General features: G+C 42.2%; 2 protein-coding genes across 2 annotated transcripts in view; one reads left to right on the top strand and one right to left on the bottom strand.

Annotated features, from left to right (window-relative positions):
• The first annotated feature begins 1364 nt into the window (after positions 1-1364).
• On the top strand, positions 1365-5922 carry rab20 (RAB20, member RAS oncogene family). The gene is made up of 2 exons (XM_070838060.1): positions 1365-1568; positions 4812-5922. Exons 1-2 carry the CDS (start codon positions 1379-1381, stop codon positions 5411-5413), a joined length of 792 nt encoding a protein of 263 aa, XP_070694161.1. The 5' UTR covers positions 1365-1378; the 3' UTR covers positions 5414-5922.
• Positions 5923-5981: 59 nt separating this feature from the next.
• The window catches only part of col4a2 (collagen, type IV, alpha 2), a 56133-nt gene continuing 37899 nt past the window's right edge, over positions 5982-24215 (bottom strand). Inside the window, exons 5-48 of the mRNA XM_070837736.1 lie at positions 22141-22275; positions 21998-22042; positions 21774-21890; positions 21610-21678; positions 21440-21475; positions 21296-21349; positions 21143-21178; positions 20994-21035; positions 20409-20474; positions 20229-20273; positions 20090-20137; positions 19959-19994; positions 19818-19862; positions 19033-19096; positions 18205-18318; positions 17729-17878; positions 17162-17233; positions 16858-17009; positions 16687-16759; positions 16417-16523; positions 16099-16282; positions 15651-15695; positions 15260-15334; positions 15067-15165; positions 14751-14972; positions 14445-14606; positions 14181-14351; positions 13875-14018; positions 13632-13757; positions 13356-13537; positions 12546-12609; positions 12369-12443; positions 12150-12257; positions 11886-11993; positions 11717-11788; positions 11377-11502; positions 11149-11265; positions 10471-10632; positions 10123-10221; positions 9872-10018; positions 9666-9782; positions 9055-9246; positions 7933-8219; positions 5982-7267 (exon numbers count right to left, since the gene is read on the bottom strand). Of these exons, the coding sequence (XP_070693837.1) occupies positions 7013-7267; positions 7933-8219; positions 9055-9246; positions 9666-9782; positions 9872-10018; positions 10123-10221; positions 10471-10632; positions 11149-11265; positions 11377-11502; positions 11717-11788; positions 11886-11993; positions 12150-12257; positions 12369-12443; positions 12546-12609; positions 13356-13537; positions 13632-13757; positions 13875-14018; positions 14181-14351; positions 14445-14606; positions 14751-14972; positions 15067-15165; positions 15260-15334; positions 15651-15695; positions 16099-16282; positions 16417-16523; positions 16687-16759; positions 16858-17009; positions 17162-17233; positions 17729-17878; positions 18205-18318; positions 19033-19096; positions 19818-19862; positions 19959-19994; positions 20090-20137; positions 20229-20273; positions 20409-20474; positions 20994-21035; positions 21143-21178; positions 21296-21349; positions 21440-21475; positions 21610-21678; positions 21774-21890; positions 21998-22042; positions 22141-22275 (4845 nt within the window). The 3' untranslated portion in view covers positions 5982-7012. The remainder of the gene's footprint in view (positions 7268-7932; positions 8220-9054; positions 9247-9665; positions 9783-9871; positions 10019-10122; positions 10222-10470; positions 10633-11148; positions 11266-11376; positions 11503-11716; positions 11789-11885; positions 11994-12149; positions 12258-12368; positions 12444-12545; positions 12610-13355; positions 13538-13631; positions 13758-13874; positions 14019-14180; positions 14352-14444; positions 14607-14750; positions 14973-15066; positions 15166-15259; positions 15335-15650; positions 15696-16098; positions 16283-16416; positions 16524-16686; positions 16760-16857; positions 17010-17161; positions 17234-17728; positions 17879-18204; positions 18319-19032; positions 19097-19817; positions 19863-19958; positions 19995-20089; positions 20138-20228; positions 20274-20408; positions 20475-20993; positions 21036-21142; positions 21179-21295; positions 21350-21439; positions 21476-21609; positions 21679-21773; positions 21891-21997; positions 22043-22140; positions 22276-24215) is intronic.

The raw sequence follows: 24215 nt of genomic DNA, 5'->3' as shown, positions 1-24215 counted from the left end.
TCACATTCACATTGTGCTGGAGGACATAATGTGAACTATTGTTTGGTGTTTGCTGTTATGGGTTCAAGACAACAGTCTCCATAAGGTTTCTATACATTATAGAGACTGAAGTTTTTATAATGGATTCAGAGTATTTAATCTCTTTTTGGCAAAACATGTAGTTTGCAAACTTTGCTAGAACTTAAAAAAAACGTTCTTAAAAGGAATGTTTGATGTTGGCTAGCAAAGACCTCTCGTTTCAGGGTTGTTTTTGCTTTATTTTTTCAAGTTCTTCCCAAATATAAATCTTAAACAAAGTGGTAAACTGAAAAACTGCATACTGATGTGATACTGATATTTTTACTATACTTTACAGTTGCTTTAATTTTCTCCATAACCTAATTTATACATCTTAAAATTGTTTTCTTCCATTTTGCTCAGTCAAATGTTTTTTTTTATAATAAATAACAGAAACATTAACTACATAAGCACATTTTACTGCTTTCACTCCGTTTTATATATGATGTTAGACTGTTTTATATTCACACACATCTTTATTGCGTTTATACCTTTCAGTGCTGTCATACCTCATTACCTCATATTCTGCTTCTTTACGTTTATTCGCTCCACCTATAGCTATTTATATATCTTTACATTATTATGGTATACTTTGTATATACTGTGTATACTGTATACATCTACCTCATGTATATAATGAAACCTGTACATAGTTATCCCACATTTATTCCGACATCTTTGCCCTCTGCATCATCACTTGCACTACTGTCCTCCTACCATCTTTAGTTATAGATTTTTTGCATCTATACTTTTGCACATAGTTTATATTACATTGCACATAGAGGTTAAATGTTAATACTTAAGTCAAATGTGTATTTACTTCGTCTACTTCGTCATCTTTGTTGTTCTCCTTCCTGTGGTTGTCTGTTTGTGTCGAAGCACAATTCTGATATTTGTATTGTATTGTTTTTGTGTGACAATATATATTTCGCCTTTTTGCCTCTTGTTTCTTTTTTGTTGACTGTTCTTATAATGTAAAATGTGAACATTATCAAATGAATATATTAAAAAAAAACAACAACTAAAAAACAAAGCCAGTAGGACAGTCCTGGGGGCGGTGCACAGCCTGCCGGTGGCTGCGCCTGGCAGACAAAACTCAGGGCAGAGCCTGTCAGTAAATCCTGAGCTGCTCACCTACTTCCTGTTTCACCTCAGTCACTTTTTGAAGTTCAGACTGGGAGACACTCGGCGCCGGATAGTCACGTTGTCGCAAAATCAACCTTTCTGTGCGTAAAATGACGCTCCGGCAGAGGAAGCCGCCACCAGCCTGAGATGAACTTTACGAGCTCGGTTCCACGGTAGAGAGACAGAAAGCAGCAACATGCCCGAAGTGTCCAAGATGAAGAAGCCCGACGTGAAGCTGGTCCTCCTGGGAGACATGAACGTGGGGAAGACGTCGCTGCTCCACAGGTACACGGAGCGGAAGTTCAAAGACACCATCAGCACCGTCGGAGGGGCGTTTTTCCTCAAACAGTGGGGGCCCTACAACATCTCGATATGGGACACCGCCGGTAATAACCCCCCTCTCATGTGATTTCTCCCGACTTGTGTTTGTTTTAAACTCTTATCTCGTAAATGTGTTTACCTGATAACGCGTGATCCCAACACCTGAGGCAATCAGTCACGTGACCTCTCAGCCTGTAACAAACCAGTTATTTTCTCAGATTTTAGGAAAACTTTTTTTCAAATTAATTTAGTTCTCAGCTTCACTGCTGAAAGCAACAGAAACAACTTGTCCTGTAAAACGGAGCTCAATTCAGACTTTCCAGGTCAAAATAGGATAAAAAAAAATCTGATTATCCAACATATTTTCATGGAAAAACAATTTCAAAACAAATCTCTTAATCTATGCACAGCCTCACACCTTATTGGGTTTCTTAAGATGCTTGTTTTCATTTCTTATTTGATCCTTTCATTTCATGCCTCTCTGATAAACAATAAATCTACTGTAATCATCAAAATAAAATTCAGCTGTATTGGCCGAAAGCTTTTTTTTTTTTTTATGAGTAAAGTAGATTTAAAATGAATTTTAAGGGGTTTAACAGTTACATGTAATGATAAAAATGAAATGAATTCAATTTAGCAAAAAACAAAAAAAAACTAACTAAAAAATAGGCTGTTCTTAAAACAAACATAAAAAATAAAACCCTGTTAGTCACTTAAGTTTCATTATAAATTGAATGATTTAGTTTCTGGCAGCTGATCAGACAGTCTGACACCCTGTGATCAAACACTTTGATTTCATCTAGAATCCATTGTTTGTTCTACTTTTAGTTGGTTTGGGTCATGTGCTTACGTTGCATCTGACGTCTTTGTAAAGTCAGAAGTGAGCAAACGCCACGCTGACCCCTGAACTGTTTAAAAAAAAAAGGAGGGGGGGTTTTAGTGCGCTAATAGAAAACTACCTGGACCCTTAACAGACACCTAAAGACCCAGCATGTTACTGTGTGGTGACCTTAATACTGTTTAATTAAAAAATATATATTGTTCTGTATAAAACACATCGTTTCACTGTTTCCTGCCTGCTGAACAGCGTAGGTGTGGTAGAAATCACTGTGTGCTTTTTCTTGTGTCATGTTGCTCAACACTGGACATATCTGACCTAATCGAAATCATTATCATCTACACACACACACACACACACACACACACACACACACACACACACACACACACACACACACACACACAGTCCTCTCAGTTTGTCTTTTTAATCTGTAAACAGCTGCCTGACATTGAGGCTCCAGAAATAACAACCACTATTAAAGATTAGACAAGAGACGGACATTTCCAAGAGGATTTAACTACTTGCCCAACAACAGAAACTGACTCTGTCTAAAAAGATGCTTGTGTCCACCTGCTTTAGCCTACATGACAGCAGAAGACCCTCATTTCACCAGAAAATCAAATTAATCTCGATATGCCATTAACACATGATTTGTTTTGAATTATTTTGTTAATGGTTTAATCTCTCTGCCTGAAACGTCTAGAAAAATTATAATAATAACTTTTAACAAGTTAAAAAGGGCCTTACAATAGAGTCGGCTAATTTGATCACTGACCAGTTGTTTCAGCGACTATTATTGGCTCCAGTGACACAGAGAGCTTAGTCCTTTTGCTCTGTACATGGTGGCACCTTTGCTGTAGTAAATGAAGCCTGTGGCTCTTACTTGAATTCAAAGTACAGATTCTACTGAGTATGAAACCTTCAGTGGTGAAGAAGAGCGTTAGTTAGTTAGTTAGTTATAACCTGCAGATTATTTGTCCTTTATTTTGACTCATTCTATGTTGTCCTGTCATCATATTTGTTGGTTGTGTGACAATTTACATTCATTGCTGTGGGTATAAAGGGTTTCTGAAACTTTATTTTTCACAGTTGCATTAATAGTAACCGCTTAGATGTGATGATAAAGGCTCTGAGAGTCTGGTTTAGGTACCTTAAAAGTGCTATATGACCCCCCTGTACAAACTATTCAAGGACTTCTGTCCCTGATTCAGGCTTCAGGCCTTTTGTGATCCTTGCAGTTAAGATTCATTTTCTTTTGAATAAACTAATGTGGCTTGTTGATTCATCTGGTCGCTGCTAATGAAAAAGCTTAACTGCACTACATTCCAGTATTGTGTAAACATGAATTACAGTAAACCCTCTTTGGCAAATACACGCTTCACAAAAGTAGACTCGGTGAGCCACAGAGATAAGGAGAGGCTGGCCATGTCACCAGTTAGCCATTTCCTGTCTGTGTTCCCCAACTCCATAACCTCTGACTGCAAGCTGCGGTCGTTTTATTTAGTCACCGTGGTAGAGAAACGCCGGATCAGCGCTGAGTCATTGCAAGGCTGCTGTTGCAGACCCGTCGGCACAGACTTTAGACGAGGTGCAGTTACAAAGGGTGTCCTCAAATCTGTCGGATATTTGGCCAACCACAGTGAAATTCAGGATGTCTGCTGCTTATTTCTCCCCATTGATAATGCCCTTTTCAGTTAAACAGTTCAGGTTCAAAGCCCCATGAAGGCGTTAAGCTGCCCACTCTGTTCCTCTTAATGGTCACATGACAGGGCTGTGACAGGAAGACTAGACTCCTCATGTGTTATCCTGTCTTTCCCAAACGTACATGCAATAGTGCTTTTAAAAAGCACCAAGAAGGCCGAGATGGGTTTTTTGTCACTTAAACCAGTAGTACGTTAAAAAAAAGAAATATATTCCCTTCCTTTAATATATTCTGATATGTTCTAGGATGTGATGGTGATGAATGAATGTGATGAATACACTCAGAGATAGCGCTATAGCTGAAACGATTAGTCGATTAATCAGTCAGTTGATTGACTTTAAGTTAAGTTGGATTGCACTTAATTTTTCCAGCAAGATTTTAAGCTAAAAAAGCAAAACATTCTCAGGTTTCAGCTCCTCAAATGTGAGCGGAGGCTGCTTTTCTTTCACATATAATTGTAAACTCAGTATCTTTGAGTTTTGGGCTGTTGAATTTTAAGTTGCCTCAAATCTGCAAAAACCATTAATCTTCGAGAAAACATGTATAGCTACCTGAGTGTACTTAATAAACTGGCACATGAGTGTTATCCAGATGCCCCCAGATGAAAAGTATTTACACACAATGTGCCCTTTCAGGAATCTTGCATAATTCAACAACAAAGGTGGTTTCTGTTTTCAGACTGCTGACTGTCTTGCACAACTGCTCTCTGTACAGTACGTCTGCGTGCTTATGAGGTTCAAATGGGAGCTCACTCTGTCTCCTCAGGTCGCGAACAGTTCCACGGGTTGGGCTCGATGTACTGCCGAGGCGCAGCCGCTGTCATCCTCACCTACGACGTCACCAACTGGCAGAGCCTGGCCGAGCTGGAGGAGCGCTTCCTGTCCCTGACGGACACCGCTAACCACGACTGCATCTACGCCGTGGTGGGCAACAAGGCCGATCTCACAGACCCCAAAGCCCAGCTGTCCCAGGACTCGGACGTGGCGTCTGAGGGCCGAACTGAGTGCGAGGAGGAGAGGACAGAGCCTCAGGTGCTGTCTGCTTGCCCCACACCCCCGGCCTCCCCTACATCCCTCTCGGGGACGATGGTGCACAAACAGGTGACCCCTGAGGATGCAGCGGCGCTTTATGGGAGAATCCTGCGCTACAAGGGTCTGGAGGAAAAGGACAGCCTGCCTGCGGAGAAGATGTGCTTCGAGACCAGCGCCAAGACGGGCTTCAATGTGGACAATCTGTTTGAGACATTGTTTGATCTGGTGCTGCCGTCCATCCTGAGGAAGAGAAACGAGAACCAGGAGTCTCCCACAGTGGACCTGGAGGAGTGCAGGGGGGGCAGCAACAAGCGGGGCAGATCTACCTGCTGCTAAGAGTCGCTTTTAACAGAGGACAATCAACAGGTTGGTCTGCGCACCAAATACATACTGTGACGGTACTACTATTTACCTTAGGACCCAATTAATGACCTCCCGGTAACACGCACTTAAACACAAACACATTCTTGATTCTGTGATTTCTATGCAAGGAAGGGAATTAAATGCATGTTGCATTATGACTCTGCTTCGAAAACCTTCCACCCCAACGACTTAAACTGCACTTGTGTCCCAAAGATGTGCCTACGGGCAGATAATACACATGAGAAGTTGATCACTGCTTTTTGTTAATGCTCTCAAATGAGAACACCTCAAATTTAACAGCACTAATTGTTAGCTGGGTGGCACCTTACACTGTGTTTATTATAGTTTCTTTACTTGACACTTCTTTTGTTTTTCTTTTATGCTCGGTTACTTGCATTTGGATTTTTTTCAGTGACTGTAAATAGTAAATACACCTGTTGAATTTTTAAACTCGCTGTCATAATAAAGATTTTTATTTTGCAGTCTGCCTGGTCTGTCCGATTAAGATACGCCTGCAAGAGTAAAATGACACAGTCAGAAATATAACAAACAACATTTAATCTTTACAATCCAATGAAATGATCATGTTACAATTTGAAGCGAATGTCAGTATGTTTCTGGCCTAACAAAACTGTTTCCAAACAAGTGTGTCAAGGTAAAGCAGATTTGACCTACTTTCTAAATTAAATAGTGTAAAATACCCTGAATCAGTGACCCCAGCAAAGGTTTGCTGCTGTCAGACCTTTGATCCAAACTGTTTGCATTCTGTCCTGTTTAATAATTAGTAGATTTGTAAAGGAAAATGAGTGTGACATGAATAGTATTGGATAAGATATATATTTCAACTCTTAAGGGGAGAGGGGGGGGTCAAGTTCATTCAGCTGGTATAAATACAAAGAGAATCAGTGCATTGTGTGAACATATGGCGTATGAAAAGTAAAGAGTTAGACAATTTTGCAATAGTTGATAAATGCATAAAACAGATTAACACCTTTTTTTTTTAAAAAGACTCATTATAAAAATAGGTTTTGTAAGAGCAATGGAATAAAAGCAGGATATTGTCAATAGTATCAGCCAACAATTGTTCAAGACCTCTAGTGACACATTCTTCGGTTGGCAGAGAAGCAGTGTTAGTGGCTTTATGGTGGGCTGTATACCCTAAACAATAAAAACACCTAGATAGCACGAAGCAGTGCATACACACGGGCGTCTTTGGTTCAGCTGTAGTGTACGGTCTCTTAATGTGTCGTAGTAGCTGAGGTAATAAGTTAAACAGTAAGCACCAATCCACATTTGACACAAACAATACTTGTTTTCCCATAATGCTGTTGACTTCACTATGAGGCTCCTCCTGTTTTATCTACAGTGGGACATTTCACTAAAAGCTCAAGGCATCGCACAGTCTTTGCATATCTGAGCTCTGTGGCTCTGGGACAAAGTTTCCCATTTACATTGATCTAAATCAGTATTTCAGATCCCCCCCTTTGTTTGCTTTAGTACATGGACGGAGAGATGACACTAGACCACTGTCAATGGGACACCTTCTCTCTGTCAGCGTTGCTGTAAAGTCTGTCACAGGTTCTTCATGCAGACCTGGCAGCGGCTGATGCGTGACAGGAGCTGGCCTGCTTTGACCGTCTCTGATGCCGGCTCGGTGTGGAACGACTGGTCTACGGTGGTTAGCCAGAAGCTGTGCTTGTTAGCAAAGTAGTGGCATGTGCCTTTGGCCCCGTTACACTCAATGAATGGTGTTGTGCGGAAGTCTTCCAGGCAGGAACCAGGCGATGACAAGGACTGACCACCGCCTTCATTTCCTGCTGCTGTATGCTGTGGAGACAAAGGTGAGAGGGGAAGAAATTATGCAGGTGTGAAGCCAAACGTACACTTCAGTATTTGATGTAAACTACCAAAACCAACAGTGAATCGATCTACTAATCTAATCTATTATCTCCTATTATAGCCAAAGCCTGATGTCACTTCCTTTGTGGCATAGAGCTCCATTGTCCAAAAACACATTGCAGAGCCACATTGCAGAATACATAAATACTCACTAACACCAAATCTGCAGATAAAAATAGCTCCTAACAAATACACAATTTACTCCTGTCTGAGAAACGTTCGCTAAAAACAGCAGTTCAACCAGCTAATTTAACAAATAATTAACCTTTTTCAAAATGAAATATACTGTATGTATATTTGTGACCTGCGTAGGAGGACGCTCCTCCAGAACAAAGCCTTCAAGGGTATTTTGCCTTGGCAGATGGCAGAAAAATAGAAACCAAAACCCTAAAGAATGATTGAGGGTAGGAGAAAAAACCACCAGGCACCAGGCACCAGGCACCAGGCAATACCACTGGCAATAGTGTTATAAGAAATGTAAGCCTAAATGGGTCTCCAACAGTATATTGTACTTCCATAGAGTTAAAAGACTAGAGAAAATGGATTTAACAAACAGTCAGTCCCTTCATTTAAACAGGAAGACCGTAACCCACCATGAGGAAGGAGTAGCCGATCCACAGGCTGCGCCAGCCCACAGGACACTGTGGGATGGTGATGTCCTGGCTGTGGACTGCGATGGCAACTGATGGCGCTTCGCACACTGAGCAGCGGCTGATGTACGGTTTGATGTCTGTCTCTTCTACGGGCATCATAGGAAGGGGAGCAGTGGTTGACAGCCAGTAGGACTTATCATTTCTGCTGGCGTAGTAACAAATGTCTCCTGGGTTGCAGTACAGGAAGGGCATGGTGTTGAACCGTGGGAGACAGGAGCCAGCCAAACCTGCAAACAACCAAATTATATATTCAAAAAATGCAAGACACATTTGAAACAGATTAAGAAAAAGATGTTCAATGGTGCCTGATATAACTTATGAATGAGACTTTTAATTTGTAATAGGAGGAACTTGTCTCAAAAGTTGTGTCGTCTTGTTTTAATGGTGGTCAGTGGTGGTGGAGCAAGTATTTAATCCTCTGGAAGTTTGTTGCAGAATCATCTGGTGCAAAAGCAGCACTGAGATGAGACTGGGGATGAAAGTTTCCTCCTACTCATTTTGCGATTTTACAATTTCCTCTAAAGGAATTTTCTTTTTTCAGCGTTCAGTGTTCTGCCTCTTAGTTTACCATTTACAGACACAATCGTGGTAACAGTGATTAAAGGTCAATGTCAAAAGCAGGCTTGAACCGGCATGGGAGATACACAAGAGAGGACTGCGAGATAGTTTCATGAAAAACAAGTCCTTTTCTGTGGTCTAGTCTCCCTCCATTTTTCATACCTATCATGCCATTGTAGCTCTACTTGAAATGTAAAATTTGAAAACAAGGACAGTGGCCGGTTGAAATGCCCCAGAATCAGACTGTGCCAACTATTTTCTGGTTGACTGGATCACAATGTTAGAGAGATGTCATTTGTTAGCCTGAGCATTAGTGCATTCAGACAAGACGGCCCTGACAAACTCACACTGCCAAATGTATAGACAATGAACTGCACTGATAAATCTCAGTGTAATGTACAGACAAACTCCCTGTAACAACATCATATTTGTACCGTAGAGAGTTATGAGATGTTCATCACTAAGAACATTAACATATTGTATTCAAAGTCCACCCTGACGTACCCAGGTCCTGGTTGTGGGCCTTTTCCTGGCCCTCGAAGTACAGCAGACTGTAGCCGTCCCACAGTTTAGACATACCCACAGGACACATGGGCGTCTGTTCTGATTGGCTGTGTTTCACCAGCAAGTAACCCACGCTGACGCTGCGGCCAGGCATGCCAGGTAACCCAGGGATACCAGGGTTGCCGCGGCGACCTATTGAAAAACGAGGGATCCAGAGCTGTGTTTTGCAAAATTAACCAATTATACATTATATCATACGTCCATACGTACACAAACTGTACACACTGGATATGTCACTGGAAACTTAACTTATATAAACATATCTGAAGGAAGCCTTCATGTACGCTTTCATAACATCCATTAAACCCTGACACATATCTCTGGTAAACTAAATTACAATACAAATAGGCCTTGAGGAACTCCAGTACCCAGCTCAATGCAAATCGGTTTTTGTTCAGTGCTTATTCATTCACTAAACCGATAAAGAAGAAACGCTAAAAAACCTCTTGGCTCCATTAAACTGGTTCCATTAAACAATCTCCACCTACTTAAAATCCTTTAATCCAGGTTTATGAGCGTAATCCTAAACTGCCCAGGAGTGTCAGACGCACCTTCCATGCCCTGCAGACCGTTGTGGCCCCTCTGTCCAGTCTCTCCACGAAATCCAGGCGTTCCCGGTCTACCACCAATCCCGGGCATGCCTTTCTGCCCAGCAGGTCCCATGAAACCTGTAGAGTGAGAGGATGAATGTATCTTGCTGAGCTGGACATTTCACTTAAAGATGGTCAAGAATTAATGTTTAACTCGTATAACTAACCTAGATCCCCAGGGGGACCGTGCGGCCCTGGTTCCCCTCCGGTCCCCTTTGGTCCTTGGATACCCTGTGGTCCTCTATGGCCCCTCTCTCCTGGAATACTGATGGGAAGTGGAAGAGGACCCTGGTTGCCTGGGACTCCATGAACACCTGCAGCACAGAGGGATTATGTAATGACAAAAACCACAAACGCACACATCTGGTGAGTAGTAGACTAGTGAGTAGTAGTATATTTTGTGAAAGTGATAATTTACCTGGAGGTCCAGTGTTTCCTTTTGGACCAGATACCCCTCTGTTTCCCTTCACACCAAACACACCGGGAGTTCCCATCAATCCTTGCTCTCCTTTTATTCCTGTAAGAAAAAAAGCATATCAACACTGTACACAGGTGCATTAAGAAGATTTTACAGGCCTAGACATAATTATTATCATCATATTGTGTAAACCATGTTGTGTGACATTTAAGCCCTGACCAAACACGGGAAGTTTACTTCACAATAAATCTGCTATTGCAAAAACTTTCCTTGTGTTACAACAGAAATAATAAACACACACTACTGTTTAAGGTTTATCCTTGAAAACACTCAAAACTTCAAACTTACCTTTCTTCCCAAAAACACCGTTTGGCCCCCTGTATCCAAACAGACCTTGATCTCCTCTGACTCCTTTTTTACCAGGGAGCCCAGGAAATCCATTTACTCCTAGTACACCCTTTTCTCCAGGGGGGGCATCCACACCAGAAAATCCTCTGGGTCCAGGGAAACCTGACAAACAAATCATCATCACTCAGGGATAAACAGCCCTGCTTAAGGGCAGATTTCTCCTGCTGGCCCGGAAATGGACTGCCAAACTTATAGTTCACAGCCTACTCTTTTAACCCTCTGGTCACCTTATTTAAGATTCATGTTTAAAACACAGTTCTGCTGTTTTCTACTTGTAAAATGATTATTTAATGAAGTTGTTTTTGGTTTTTATCTAACTTGAAGAACTGAATGAAACTATGATGCATCATTAGTAATGAGGTATAGGCTGTGTCCAAGGTCACTTTATTTTTACTATTTACTGTCTGTTTGCAGTGAGTGTGTGAATTCATCCTCACAATGGAATGAAAACAGTAGTGTCCATAGCATGTACACCACTTATACCACCATTATACATGGAGAAGTGAAAGGGTGAACGAATAGGTGATTTTGGATACAGACAGAGACCAGTATAAGGAAGAAGGGGAAAAAATATGGCACAATTTGTTTTATTTCTTTGATCAAGTGGTTTCTTCTCACCAGGGAACCCTTGTGGTCCTTCAAAGCCATGGTCCCCACTGGGTCCTGGTTTTTCTGGGGTCCCATCTGGTCCCACTGGGCCGCGGAATCCTGGCAGTCCAGGTGGACCCTGGTTCCCTGAACAAGTGAAATATGGGATTGTTTCAAGTCTTTTAGAATTCTTTCATGGAGAGCTCAGCAGGTTTCCTACACGGCGTTCCTCGTGCTCTGTTAAAGCAGAAGACTAACCTTGAGGCCCCTCGAAGCCTTTCAGACCAGCGATGCCAAGAACACCTGGCTGGTTGTTGGGAACACCAGTCTCTCCCTTCTCTCCCTTGGATCCTGGTTCCCCAGCTGGTCCAATGGTATCCGGACCTGGTAGAAAACACAGGAAACACATGTCTAAATTCTGAAGTCTTTATTTAATTACTCTGAGTGATTTTCACAAAAGAGTTTTCTCACTGCTGCAATCTATATGAAAGTAGGATCTGACAAATGTTTAACTTCTTTAAACATTCATGATATATTATAGTAGTGAGAATTGAACAGAGAGATTATCTTTATGAATTCTTTAAATATGGTTGAATACCTGGTGTTCCAGGGATACCCTTTTGTCCTTTAAGTCCATCTAATCCATAAAGACCCTTCAGGCCAGGGAAACCTACACACATTTACGAAGATCAGACAGATGGAAATGCTGGACATCAGGTATGTAATATAAAGATAAAAAAGACAGAGCATTAGTCTGATCATGTTACCTCTGTTTCCTGGGAATCCAGGAAAGCCTGTTGTTCCTTTATCTCCAGGAGTTCCAGAGAAGCCTCTTTGACCTTGGTTACCAGGAGTTCCCCTTTGCCCATCTGAGCCTGCAGAAAACAAAAATGTTGTTTGATTGCATACAAGTCAGAGGCAAAGTAGCTGCAATGTAATTCAATTCACAATGTATAGTGGAGTGTTTAAAATAACATGGCATATTATAATTGGACAAGTGTGTAATAAGGAATTAAATGTGAGTCTCTTACCTTGGTATCCTGGTAGTCCTGGTTCACCTGGCTGTCCCGTTTTCCCTTTGATGCCATCAAAACCGGGTGTACCCCTGCCCCCAATTTGTCCAATTAATCCTTTCTGGCCTGTAAAAGGGGCATCAAACATCTCATATCAGCCAAGAATGACCTCCCCAGCTAAGTGGTGCTGATGAACTTGTGTTGAAGTAACAAAGCTTAATGAGCTATAGTTTGTACCTGGTTCTCCTGGTAAACCATGATCTCCCCTTAATCCTGTAGACCCTGGGATGTCTATGCGAGGGCCGGTCTCACCTGTAATAATCAAAATGTACTATGACTTAAAATATTTCTAACACAGTCACTTAATAATTAGTGTTTAGTTCTGTCTTTTTTTGGCTCAAATTGACGTTGTACCTTTGACTCCCTTCTTTCCTTTGTCTCCTGTTGCGCCATACGCTCCAGGGCTGCCTTTACCTCCCTGAAAGGTAACAAATGAGCAATTAAAAAAGATAACAAACAATGTCACTTTTGCATGCCATGCCGTGATGACAGAAATGTACTGGACATGTTTCTGTAGCTACAAAACAATGTACAAACAAGCATGTTACCAGAAAACTGCCTATTCACACATCCAGCAGATACAGAGCAACATTAGCGTTCAAGTGACGACCTGCATGTATCCATCTAGTGAATAGAAATTCAATATTTTTTTTTTAGCTCTGTTTAGGTGTCTAGAGAAATATCTTGGTCTTTACCTGTTAAATACTCTACTTTACTCTACTTTGTTCACCAGCTAGTTGCTAACGTATGAAGAGCAGCGAGACTGAAAATAGAGAGTTAAGTTGTAGGCTGTAAAATTGAACCAACAATCTTGTAGAGCTGAGGGAAACTGAAGAGTCAGGTGATAATTCTCTGTGCATTAATCATTGCAACACCTTTTATATACAAGTAATCAATCATCCATTATCTATGGAGCCGATCCCAGCTGACACTGGGCGAGAAGCAAGCTGCATCTTGGACTGGTCGTCAGTCAATCTAAGTAGTCATGTGTGCAAAAATATTGATCATAGCCACTTCAAGCCTCAAGCCCGAGCTTTGTAATGCTCCCTCCACAGCTACAGAGGACATTATACTCTTCTTGATGAGTAAACTGAACTTCATCTGTAAAATTCATGCAACGCCTCTTTAAGGCACAATAATGGGCACCAGTGTGGCTGTGCTCACCGTATTGCCTGGCATTCCCTGAAAACCAGTGATTCCTCGATTTCCACTTAGGCCCGGCATTCCTTTTATCCCTGGCAGCCCCTGTGCACCTGGATCTCCATAGGACCCTTTCGCATCGCTGGGGTCGCCAGGAAGACCATGAGTACCCTCGAAGCCCGGCACACCGGGTAAACCTTTAGTACCTGTGGAAAAGTGGAGGATGTGAGGAAGTGAAGTGTGAGAGGGATGTGGAGGTGAGATGTAAAGAGTGACTGACAACACACTGTGGCTGCACACCTCTTGGCCCGGTGAAACCTTGATTTCCTTGGTTTCCACAGTCTCCTTTGGCTCCCTTCATGTCAACAATCATCTGGGCTGGGATTTTAGGCTTATCACCGCGTGGGCCTCTCAATCCTCGATCACCTGGCAGACAGTCGTGGTTATGAGGAAGATGGTATGTTAAAGAGTTTTTGTTATAGTCCCGCAGCAGATTTAAAACTCACTGGATTCCCAAACATGTTTATAACAGAACAGTCTCACCTTTCTCTCCTGTGTAACCCGTCACTCCTTTTGGGCCAACTTGACCTGAATCTCCAGGTTCTCCTCTCTGCCCGCTGAAGCCCTTCACCCCAATATCGCCCCTGGTCCCCTCAAAACCTGACATGCCAGAAGACCCTTTGTTTCCTGTGAAAGACAGGGACCATCAGAGATCACAGAAAACCAGCTTTTCTAACCAAAACTTCTTGAATCATGCACAAATTACTATTTGATTTTATATTATTCGATGTTTAGTTTTACTCTACATTCTTAAAGGAATAGATCAAAGTCAATATTTGAGGAACCAACCCTTTATTCCTGGGAGTCCTGGGTGTCCATCTCCGCCAGGCTGTCCTGATTCACCTGATGGGCCATACTCTCCAACAACGCCATCATTACCGTATGTCCCTGGGAAGCCTTTTAATCCTATTGGACCTGGAGGGCCCAGATCTCCTTCAGTCCCCCTTTCTCCAGTGAAACCTGCCGTGCAGGATGACGTGCCGGAACAGGCATGTCAGACATGAACAAGGACAATTCTGACAGAAAGTGTGTCAGTGTGTCTGTTTGTCTAACCTGGAGGTCCTGTATCACCATGCGGCCCAGGTGTACCAGGTCTCCCAGGATCACCAGGGTAGCCATGCTTGCCTGCTGGCCCAGGCCTCCCCTCCTCCCCCCGCAGGCCTGAGGAGCCACTCTTACCCTTGAAGCCGATCATACCAGGCATGCCGATCAATCCTGGATGAACATTTGGATAAGAAAATTAGATAATCTAAGATAAGACAGCTCTTAAATAATTTAGTCTTTCGAATGATCCTATAAACGCTGAAAGTCAGACAACAGGAGAAAACATGAGAGTGACAAGCTGAAGATATGGCTGACCTGAAAAACCTGGCTCTCCTTGATCACCAGCCAGGCCTTTATTCCCTTGAAGCCCAGGCAGACCCGTGTCACCGGGGGGTCCTTTTGATGCTCCCAAGATTTCTCCATGAGCACCCTTCTCACCTTGTGGCCCGTACCGGCCGTGCATACCGGACACACCCGGGACTCCAACTGAACCTTTACTGCCAGGAATACCCAAGTCTCCACGTGGACCGGCAAAACCTATATTGGAGAACCGTAAAGGTTCAAAGATCAGATGTGATCACTTCTATCAATCTGACTATTGCCCGATAAGTACTTTCTTATCACTCCTTACCTGGTGGTCCAGGACGGCCGCCTATGCCATGATCACCTGCTTCTCCTTTCTCTCCCTGAGCTCCAGGAGGACCTTGCAGTCCTTTTTGACCTGAATGACCTGTTGGTTCAAAAAATATATAAACAGGGCATTAAAAGAGTCATAGTCTGGTGCCCTGCAGGCAACATTCAGCACTAGTTTCTTTTTGTGTTACCTGAGAAACCAGCTAATCCCCTCCGTCCTGGTAATCCAGGCAGCCCAGGAGGTCCTGGAATAACTTCGCAAAGACCTGAGAAGAAAATAACAGAAAACCACTCTTTAGGGCAAAATCATGGTTGCATATTAAAGTTTAAACTGTTCATGTGGAAATTACTATTTTGGTGCAAGTGATTGTTGTCGGCTGCCCAGCGTGGATTGTTTTTCAGAACATGGTTTTATCATTACATTAGCTCATATCTCAGTTCACTAAATCTCATTGTAAAAAAAAAAAAAAAAAATCAAAATCAAAAACTGTCATGCACACGAGTCAAATAATCAAGAGGCAAAGCACAACAGAGTTGTTATAAAAGGGAGCAATACAGTGAAAACGTTATTATACCAGCTACCTGATACATCCACCTGTTCTCCATCTCTTGTTGGACTACAGCCGCCTTTCAGATGCAAAGAGAGAGAATGAAAGAGAGAGGCATTCGGAACAAGAGTTATTCAAAAGCACAAGCATTATCTCAAACAAGCTTAGCTGCAGCTAGTTTGAGGGATGCAGCCCCTGCATTGAGACGACAACAGGGGGCAAAGAGAGAAAAGTAAATAAAATGGCAAAATACACTTGTCATGCTTCCTCCGTCTTCAATCACAAGCCATTAATATTCATTCCGATTTCACTGCTTTGCATTAAAGAGCAAGAGCGAGTATTTTAGGAGAGGTGAGGTAAAATTACACTTAACTTAGTAGAGAGAAAACAGGTAAAATCGCTGTAAAGCTTTGAAGGAGAAATATGCAACACTATACTGAGATTGAATAAAAGGGGGAAGGAGGCAGTCAGCTGCCTCTCACCTGGGCTGCCAGGCGTTCCTGGAACTCCATCATAGCCTGCCAGGCCGTCGTCACCAGGTAAACCGTTGCGACCTTTGAGGCCGGCAATGTCTGCACCGTGTTCTCCCCTTAGCCCGGCTGCACCGGGTCGTCCGGGCAGACCTGGGAGACCTTTCTCTCCGCGTCGTGCTGCGGGACCTTCCCCCTGTTGAAGTCAACCAGCACGATAAGTATACACTTATCAATTGTCATTTGTCACAAGACCCTCATGCACAGTCTTCAAAATGAACAGGAAATAATAAGTATGTACAACATGAAACTGTCATGGACAGGACTCACTGGAGGACCTTGACTCCCTGGGAAACCTGGCAAACCATTTGGGCCTGGAGTACCTTGTGATCCCGACACACCATCTGGCCCGGGAAGCCCGTGGTCTCCTGAATATCCTGTAGCAATCACGCACACACACACACATGCATAGACACGCATACAACCATCCATCAACACAGACATTCAACCACAAACACAGCAAAGGTTATTGTCTGTTCTCTGGCCCACTTGTACCCGCGTGTTGAACTGAAATGGGTTGAAACAACAGGTACACTACACCTTTCTGTGTGGCCACGCTTGCGTTTCCTTTTTGACCTTTTGGGCCTGACACCCCATGGAGTCCAGGAGATCCCTACGAGACAACACAGTAAAGTCTGAGGAAACAGAGACCGGCTTAACATGAATAATGGTCAAGAATGAATTAGGACGATATGACTTGATCATTCTTACAGGTAATCCATCTTGTCCAGTGGGACCAGGGTGTCCAAAATCCCCCTCCTGACCAAACTCTCCGGTCATCCCAGCATCACCACGTTCACCAGCAGGGCCAGGTGGCCCCGATGGAGAGTTTACAACGGTGCATTCACATTTCCCATGATCACCTAAATGCAGTTATCATTACATCCAGAGGTCAGCAACATAGTGTGTTACTGAGTACATCATTCTTTAATTCAGGACAAATTATGTGGAGGAAGAGGACTTTCTGTGTTATTAACCAATAATTCAACATGATGACAACAATCCTCTTTAGCACCTTTCAGTCCTTTAAAGCCTGCATTGCCGGGTCTTCCTCTCCCGCCTGGAGCCCCTTTGAAGAACTCAGCCCCTACACACAAATAAACACAATAAAGATAGAAATATTTAATATCAAATAACATTTACAAGACAAAACAGAGGAGGAAATATTGAAAATCTTAGAGGAAAAGCATATAAACAAATACAAAATCTATGGAAGCCCGGAGACGCAAATGAGAAAAGAAAAAAAAAGAATCTGATGATCTATTTTCTGAGCCTGATCTAAATAGTTTTCTTTCCTGTGTTATGACTTAAGAAAGGGTGATGAAAAAATCTTTTTTAAGTTCCTTACATTTTTGGTGAAAAAAAAAATCTATCAATTACAGCAGAAAAAGCATAAAAAAACAAGGGCTGAGTGTCATTTAAAAAATAACAATACCAGTACCAATAATACCAGCTCCATTAAAGTGATAGCGATACCAATAGATTCCTCTCTTCCTTCCCCATTTTATGAATCTATTTTTTCATTCATTTTGTCACTTTTTTTGTCTCACTCACTCACTCACTCACTCACTCACTCACTCACATGTTCCTTTTGGTCCTGGGGGGCCCCTGTCCCCATGGCGTCCACTTTTGCCTGGGGGCCCTGCACTGACAGCAGGGCGTCCTGGTTCTCCTTGTTGGCCCTTATCGCCTTGCTCCCCCTTTATACCAAATGGCCCAAAGAAATCGAACACTGACACAAAAGGAAATTAAAAAGACATTTTAACTTTTGGCTAAAACTCTCGACTGCTTCATTAATCAAAGATTTAACTTCTCTTAACTTAACACTGTTGTGAACTGAGTCAGTTTCCTTTGTTCATACCTGCTGAAGCAGCCACAGTTTGCTGTGACCATGACATATTGCTTCACATGTAAAGCAAATGTTTAGTAAAAATTTATTTTTTATATATATATGTCTGTCGACACTGTTCATTTTCTAACATCTCTCTTTTAAGAGTGACTTTCTGAGTCTGATGAAGGTGTAGATGAATCTCTTTGCATAGCTTTGATTTTACAGACCCTGTTGCTGTGTGTGAGAGGCGGGGCGTCCTGGGGGTCCGGGGAAGCCTTGGTCTCCAACTGAGCCCCTCTCTCCTTCTGGACCCTGCTCACCAGGAGGACCGGGAGCACCGGCTTGTCAAGTGGAAGAATAATTAACAGAACAACTGTGAGGTTAGCAGGTTACTTCAAGCAGTTCCAGACATTTTGTGCTTGTACATTGCTGACAGTGCCTGCAACTGCTTCAATCCTCTCCTTTGTAACTCTGTAATGGATTAAATATGACTGATTATAAAACGTTCTCACTCATTTGAATACACTGTAATAATAATAGTGATTGCTCCATTTGTTTAATATTACTGGAATACAAACAAATTACATTTTCTTCTACTTCCAATAATACATTTCTTCACCACATTTGTTCACTGCCACATTTATTTTTACATCTATATAACACAGACTCCATAATCTACCAGCTAGCAATCACTTTTCAGTTATACATTTGATTCAGTTAATTGCCGCCCTGCACCAAATGGTCTGCAGCACCCTGTTCAATGTTTCACCTGCAGGATGAGAAGTTTTGGATGTTGTGTGCTGTGGACTTTAAAAACCCTCATCAGGTCAGTATTTATCTGATGTATCTTGAACATCTGACTATTTTCTACTATTTTTTTTAAGTCTGTGCAGTCGGTTACAGTTGGACTTAAGTAATGTCACAAATTTCCCCACAGAGTTTCACTTCATGACAGCAACAACTTAATCTGAATACATTTGTCATGCAGTGGATTTCAACCTCAAACTCTTCCCGTTTTCTATTGGTTACTGTTCCTTTGGTATTAATCTACTTACCTTCAGATGACCAAGGCCAAAGGAATCCTGATGAAATCAGTTCTCCTGGGTCACCTCTGATCCCCTGAAACACAGTCAGTCTTTCAGCATTCAGTGGCTGCAGTTTCACTCACATCATGAGGTCACTTGACTGGATGTGACCACATGGCTTGAAAATGACTGTGACACACACCCTGTTGTTGTAATCTGTATCTGTCTTATCATTCCTTTTAAAACTTGACCTTGTTTCCTACTTTGTCATCCCTTCATATATATTCAAACAAGGTTTTGAAAATCAGACGCATGTAAATTGTGCCACTTTCCCTGGTAGACTGCACACCAGTTTGAAACTGATCAGTCAGAGGTAATTTGACTATAGTATAATAATCATACTGCAACGTTAAAATACTCCATTCTATAAGTAAAAGTCCTGCATTGAAAGTGTTACATAAGTATTATTAGTAAAATTTATGTATCCGGAGTTTTATACTCTTATATATAATAATAAGAACAGATTAGTAGCATGTTACTGTTGAAGGTGGTTGAGGAAGAGCTCATTTAACTGTTTTATGTTATGCTGTGTAGTTTAATCTATAACACTGCATCATAATTTAGTGGCTAATTATGTTTTTTTTTTTATGAAGTAACTCTGAACTATTTTACTAGCTGACAAATAAATGCAGTGGGGTAAAAAGTACAATATTTCCTTTCAAACTGTAGTGGAGTAGACATGTAAAATATCATGAAATGCTGATAATTGTGTATTAATGATTATCAGTTAGATAAGAGTTTAGATGCATAATCACCTTTGGACCATCTCTGCCGTTTGGTCCTGGTTCACCGGCATCCCCCTGAAAGACAGTTGTCATCGTTAAGTTATAAAAGCACTTTTAATTTGACAATACAGTAATGATACAACATCTTTCATCTTTCAAACACAAACATACCCTTTGTCCAGGACTCCCCTCGGCACCAGATGCACCCTAAAACAGCATCCAAGACAGCGCATGATACAACCTCAACACATGAATACAGGATAGTTTCTGGCTGAAATGTGTAGAAATGTGTCAGTGCTCACCCGCGGCCCAGGGAATCCCATTACACCAGTTTCTCCTTTGTTGTCAGCCTGAAACAAACCAAAAAAGGAGAGATGAGCAGAATTTATGTGTGTGTTCATGTGTGGAAATGTGTATGATCGTTCATGAGGGATCACATACCTGATCTCCTTTTTCCCCTTGAACACCTTTCTCTCCAGGAGGTCCCTAAAATAATAAAAGAGGGGAGCATAAGTGTTACATGTTTCACTGTCCATAGCACTCCTATTTCAGAAACCATCTTTGAATGTCATTACAGCAGGGTAATTGATAAAACTGAGCATGTGTTGCTGATGCACTGACCGGGGGTCTGTCGGGGGGCTTAGTGAGTGGGTGGTTTCCTGGTAGACCTGGTGGCCCGATGTCCCCCTGTGGTGTAAGTAGGAAGTGCAACAAAAGTCAGATCAGACACTGAACAAATCATCATCAAGTACCCTTTACTTGAGTAAAGGTACTAATGCCACGAGTCCAAAATGCACCATTACAATTCAAAGTCCTGCCATCAAAATCCAACTTAGGTGATAGAAATGTTAGCAGTAAAATATACTTCAAGTATTAAAATAAAAGCACTATGACAGATAAACAACAAGTTGTTTGGAGTGGCCACCTATTTCCTACGATGAAACGTTTCTATCCTGATAGTCGTGGCCTCTTAGATTGATAACTCAGATGCTGAAATGTGTTAGCAGCATTTTACTTCTGTAGCTTTTCGAGCAGGAGCTAGTTTTAAATATTTTATTTACACTTTATTTATGCAGACTTGTCTACTGGAAAGTAGAGATGTGGACTTCGAACTGACATTTGTTTTCACAGCATTTGTTTCACAGCAATGGAAGCAGACTTGACTAACATATATTAGCAACATATTTGACAAACATGGTAACTCACTTGGTCTCCTTTGAGTCCTTTCAGCACTTTGGTCATAGTGCCCTGCCATGAAAAACAAAAGCTGCATTCAGAAACTCAAATCCTTATTGACGACATCATACATCAAAGTCCTATTATTTTATATTAAATATGGATTTTTGTTGCCTTACCTTTGGTCCACGGGGACCTGGAGGCCCCGAGGGACCCTAGAAGTAGAAACAAACAGGATCCTAATAAGCACTTTGCATCATAATAGATTGAGCTTCAAACTGATATTAAAATTGCACCTAAACAAATGCACTCACACACATACATGTACTGACCTTTGGTCCTGGGAAGCCTCTGTTACCCTGCCATCCTGGGTTTCCTACGGGCCCCTGACAAAGATCAAATGGAAGACAGTAGATGAGAAACATTGCAACAAGAACAGACTCAATCAGTGCACAGAAACAGATAATGTGTCTTACGAATACTCCGTTGATCCCTGGTGTGCCCAGATCTCCCTGTGAAGAGAGGCCAAAGATAAGTTAATGAGTTTTATAATTGTTACAGCGGGATCAAGTTTTAAATGTAATTTTATGAAGCCTGTAGATCTTCAGAACAAAAGCCAGGTTTGGTGCAGACTCCTCTTCCTCACCCTGAAACGCTCCATGTACACACTCAGCTCCAGAGAGTCTCCCTTCGCTCCCTTCCTGCCTTGTTGTCCCTGAGAGATGAAAACAGAGACAGATGGTAATTGTCACTGACAGGAAATCAAGCCATATCTGTTTTACTATCCATACAGGTTGCAGTCGCTCTTACGGGAATACCAGGCACGCCATTGTAGCCAGGCTGCCCCGAAGATCCCATCTCTCCACGCGTTCCGTTACAGCCGTCTGCGCCAGGCTTCCCCCTGGGCCCAGCTTGTCCTGGGTGGCCCTGCAAGCAAACGTCAAATCACCACAGTCGGCACACAAGATGAGCAGAATCAAAGCAAAATACTGTGATTTTCGATCACATTCATTGAGAATGCTGGTTAGACTTACAGGAATGCCATCGTTTCCAGAAAACCCAGGAACGCCAGTCATTCCCTGTGGAGCCACAAGAATCACACATAAACAAGAGGGCAAACAACACTGTTGTGATTTTAAACAATCCGACAAAAAAACAAAACAGAAGAATATCCTACCACATTTCCTTTAGGACCTGTGATGCCACCATGGCCAAGTTCACCTTTCTGCCCCTTTGGTCCATGGATGCCTAGATCCCCTGGTCTCCCTGATGGCCCCTGGGGGCCCTGAGGACCAAGAAGCCCTGGCTGACCCTGAGATTGTGCAGGTAGAAAAAAAATCAACATCAGGTCAGGAATGCAATTCACCAGGTAAACTGCCAGCTGCTGCACATAGGCTGACAGTTAAGGGAATTATTTATCCGAATCAGTAATCATTTGATTTTATTCATCAATAATGTTGTGAGTGCTAGGAGTTTAACAAAAGCTAAGTGAACATTGGTGATATGTGGGTTGACCAAAAAAAGAGCTTACCTGTTGAAAATAGAGAAGAAAAAGGAAGATTTGAAAACAGTTTTATCAACAGTTTAGAACCAAAGCATCACAACAATGCAGCAAGAAGTATGAAAAACCACAACCAATTAATTAAAAGCATTTTCCACATCTTAACCTGAAGATTTCTGGTTGTATGTTCTGATTATATCACAAGGGGGAGACAAACACCTTTTTCTTTTTCTCTCCTCCAACATTTGACACTCATGACATCCATCCAGTGGTCAAACACTGTACCTACAACACTGTCAGAACAGCTGGTAGCTGGTTTGGTTAAAGCCAAAGAAGCAGTACAACTAAATACATGTGAACATACGAAACCTCTCAGGGAAACCTTTTAACGTCACTTTTATGTTCTTGTTTTAGATACTCTTGTTTTGCAATCTGCCTGGATACAGTTTAAAACCTGCATGAACTGAAAGACCTTCCAAGAACACACACACACACACAGTTAGATAAAGCCAGACTCTGCTGTCAAATGTCTCCTTAATGAAAAAAAGATAGTGGCCGAGCAAACTTTAAGTGTAAAGTAATGGGCTGTCTAAAGAGGATTTGACTGCTGACTGCAGACAGCCACCTAATCTGCAAGCTAAATATAACAATTCAATTATGATACTCAGAGTGCTGAAAGAGAGAAGAAAGGCTGCAGGATAGGAGGGAAAATGTGAGTCTGGCAGAAAGTATGTTTATGTTCCCCAAACCATACCTCTGCTACAATCTTAAATATCACATTTTTATCCCCTAATAGATACAGAGATCTGCGGTGTAATTTTGCACAGACTCTGCAGTAAATTATGTGTCCTCTCTCTTCATACTTCACCAGCATCTCAGCTGCATGTCGACAAGGAGAACAAACACGCTCCAGCAAATGGTGATGAATATGCAGGAGTTGTTGAGTGAGAGATCAGCTCAAACAGGTGCCCCTACATAGACACACATGTAACTCATAGACAGGATGTTGTGTATGTCATTTACATCTCTGAGGGAGACTGAAAATAGCCAGCGGAGACTCTCGAGGGGGGCAGAGAGTTGAGGGCAGAGACGGGTCGAAAAAACACGTGAGGGCGAAGATACCATGAGAATTGGGTGTGTTCGTGTGGTCATGGAGTGCATGGGGTCAGCAAGTGGTGACCTCTGAGGTTTGGGGGCCTGACAGTGTTCCTGTGAGAACCAACAAACACAAGTGATGTTATTTGTCCCCAGACAGAAATGCTCTGGGCCTTGTTATATGAAACTGGATCCAAGGGTCTCATAGGAATTAATAAAACTGCAGGGAGCCCAAACAATGTCAGACAACAATTCAAACAAGCTCGTGGACGAATGACAAATGAAACAGATGCAGATAGTGTGAGATAAAGCCTCAGCCGAACTCATATAACCGATGGCTGGATGCGTGTGCACTCATACATGCAGACTGTGTGTGTGTGTGTGTGTGTGTTTTAGTCTGATTATGGGTGGCTTTTTGGAACAGAAGCTGTGTGTTTTGTCTCTGCTTCGAACCTGCAGCTGTTGCCAGTAGAGCAGACAACAGACCTGTCAAAACAACTCAGATTCCCCAAGAATATCACGCAGTGTGGATTTTCACATATACATAAGCACCTAGAGGACTGGATCAATTAGAGATTCAGAGGCTCAGTCACAATTTGATATAATTAACACACATTTCCCACTATGGCACCTCCATACTGGCCATTTTGCAACAT

Source organism: Pempheris klunzingeri, chromosome 10 (assembly GCF_042242105.1).
Source record: "Pempheris klunzingeri isolate RE-2024b chromosome 10, fPemKlu1.hap1, whole genome shotgun sequence".
NCBI lineage: Eukaryota > Metazoa > Chordata > Actinopteri > Acropomatiformes > Pempheridae > Pempheris > Pempheris klunzingeri.
The sequence above is the reverse complement of the archived record's forward strand: the minus strand, read 5'-3'. Positions and strand labels throughout refer to the sequence as shown.

Excerpts from the sequence above, each read along its gene's own strand:
- rab20 (XM_070838060.1), top strand. The coding sequence starts at position 1,379 with ATGCCCGAAGTGTCCAAGATGAAGAAGCCCGACGTGAAGCTGGTCCTC. Across the intron at positions 1,569-4,811 it reads CTCGATATGGGACACCGCCG|GTCGCGAACAGTTCCACGGG; the intron begins GTAATAACCCCC and ends CTGTCTCCTCAG.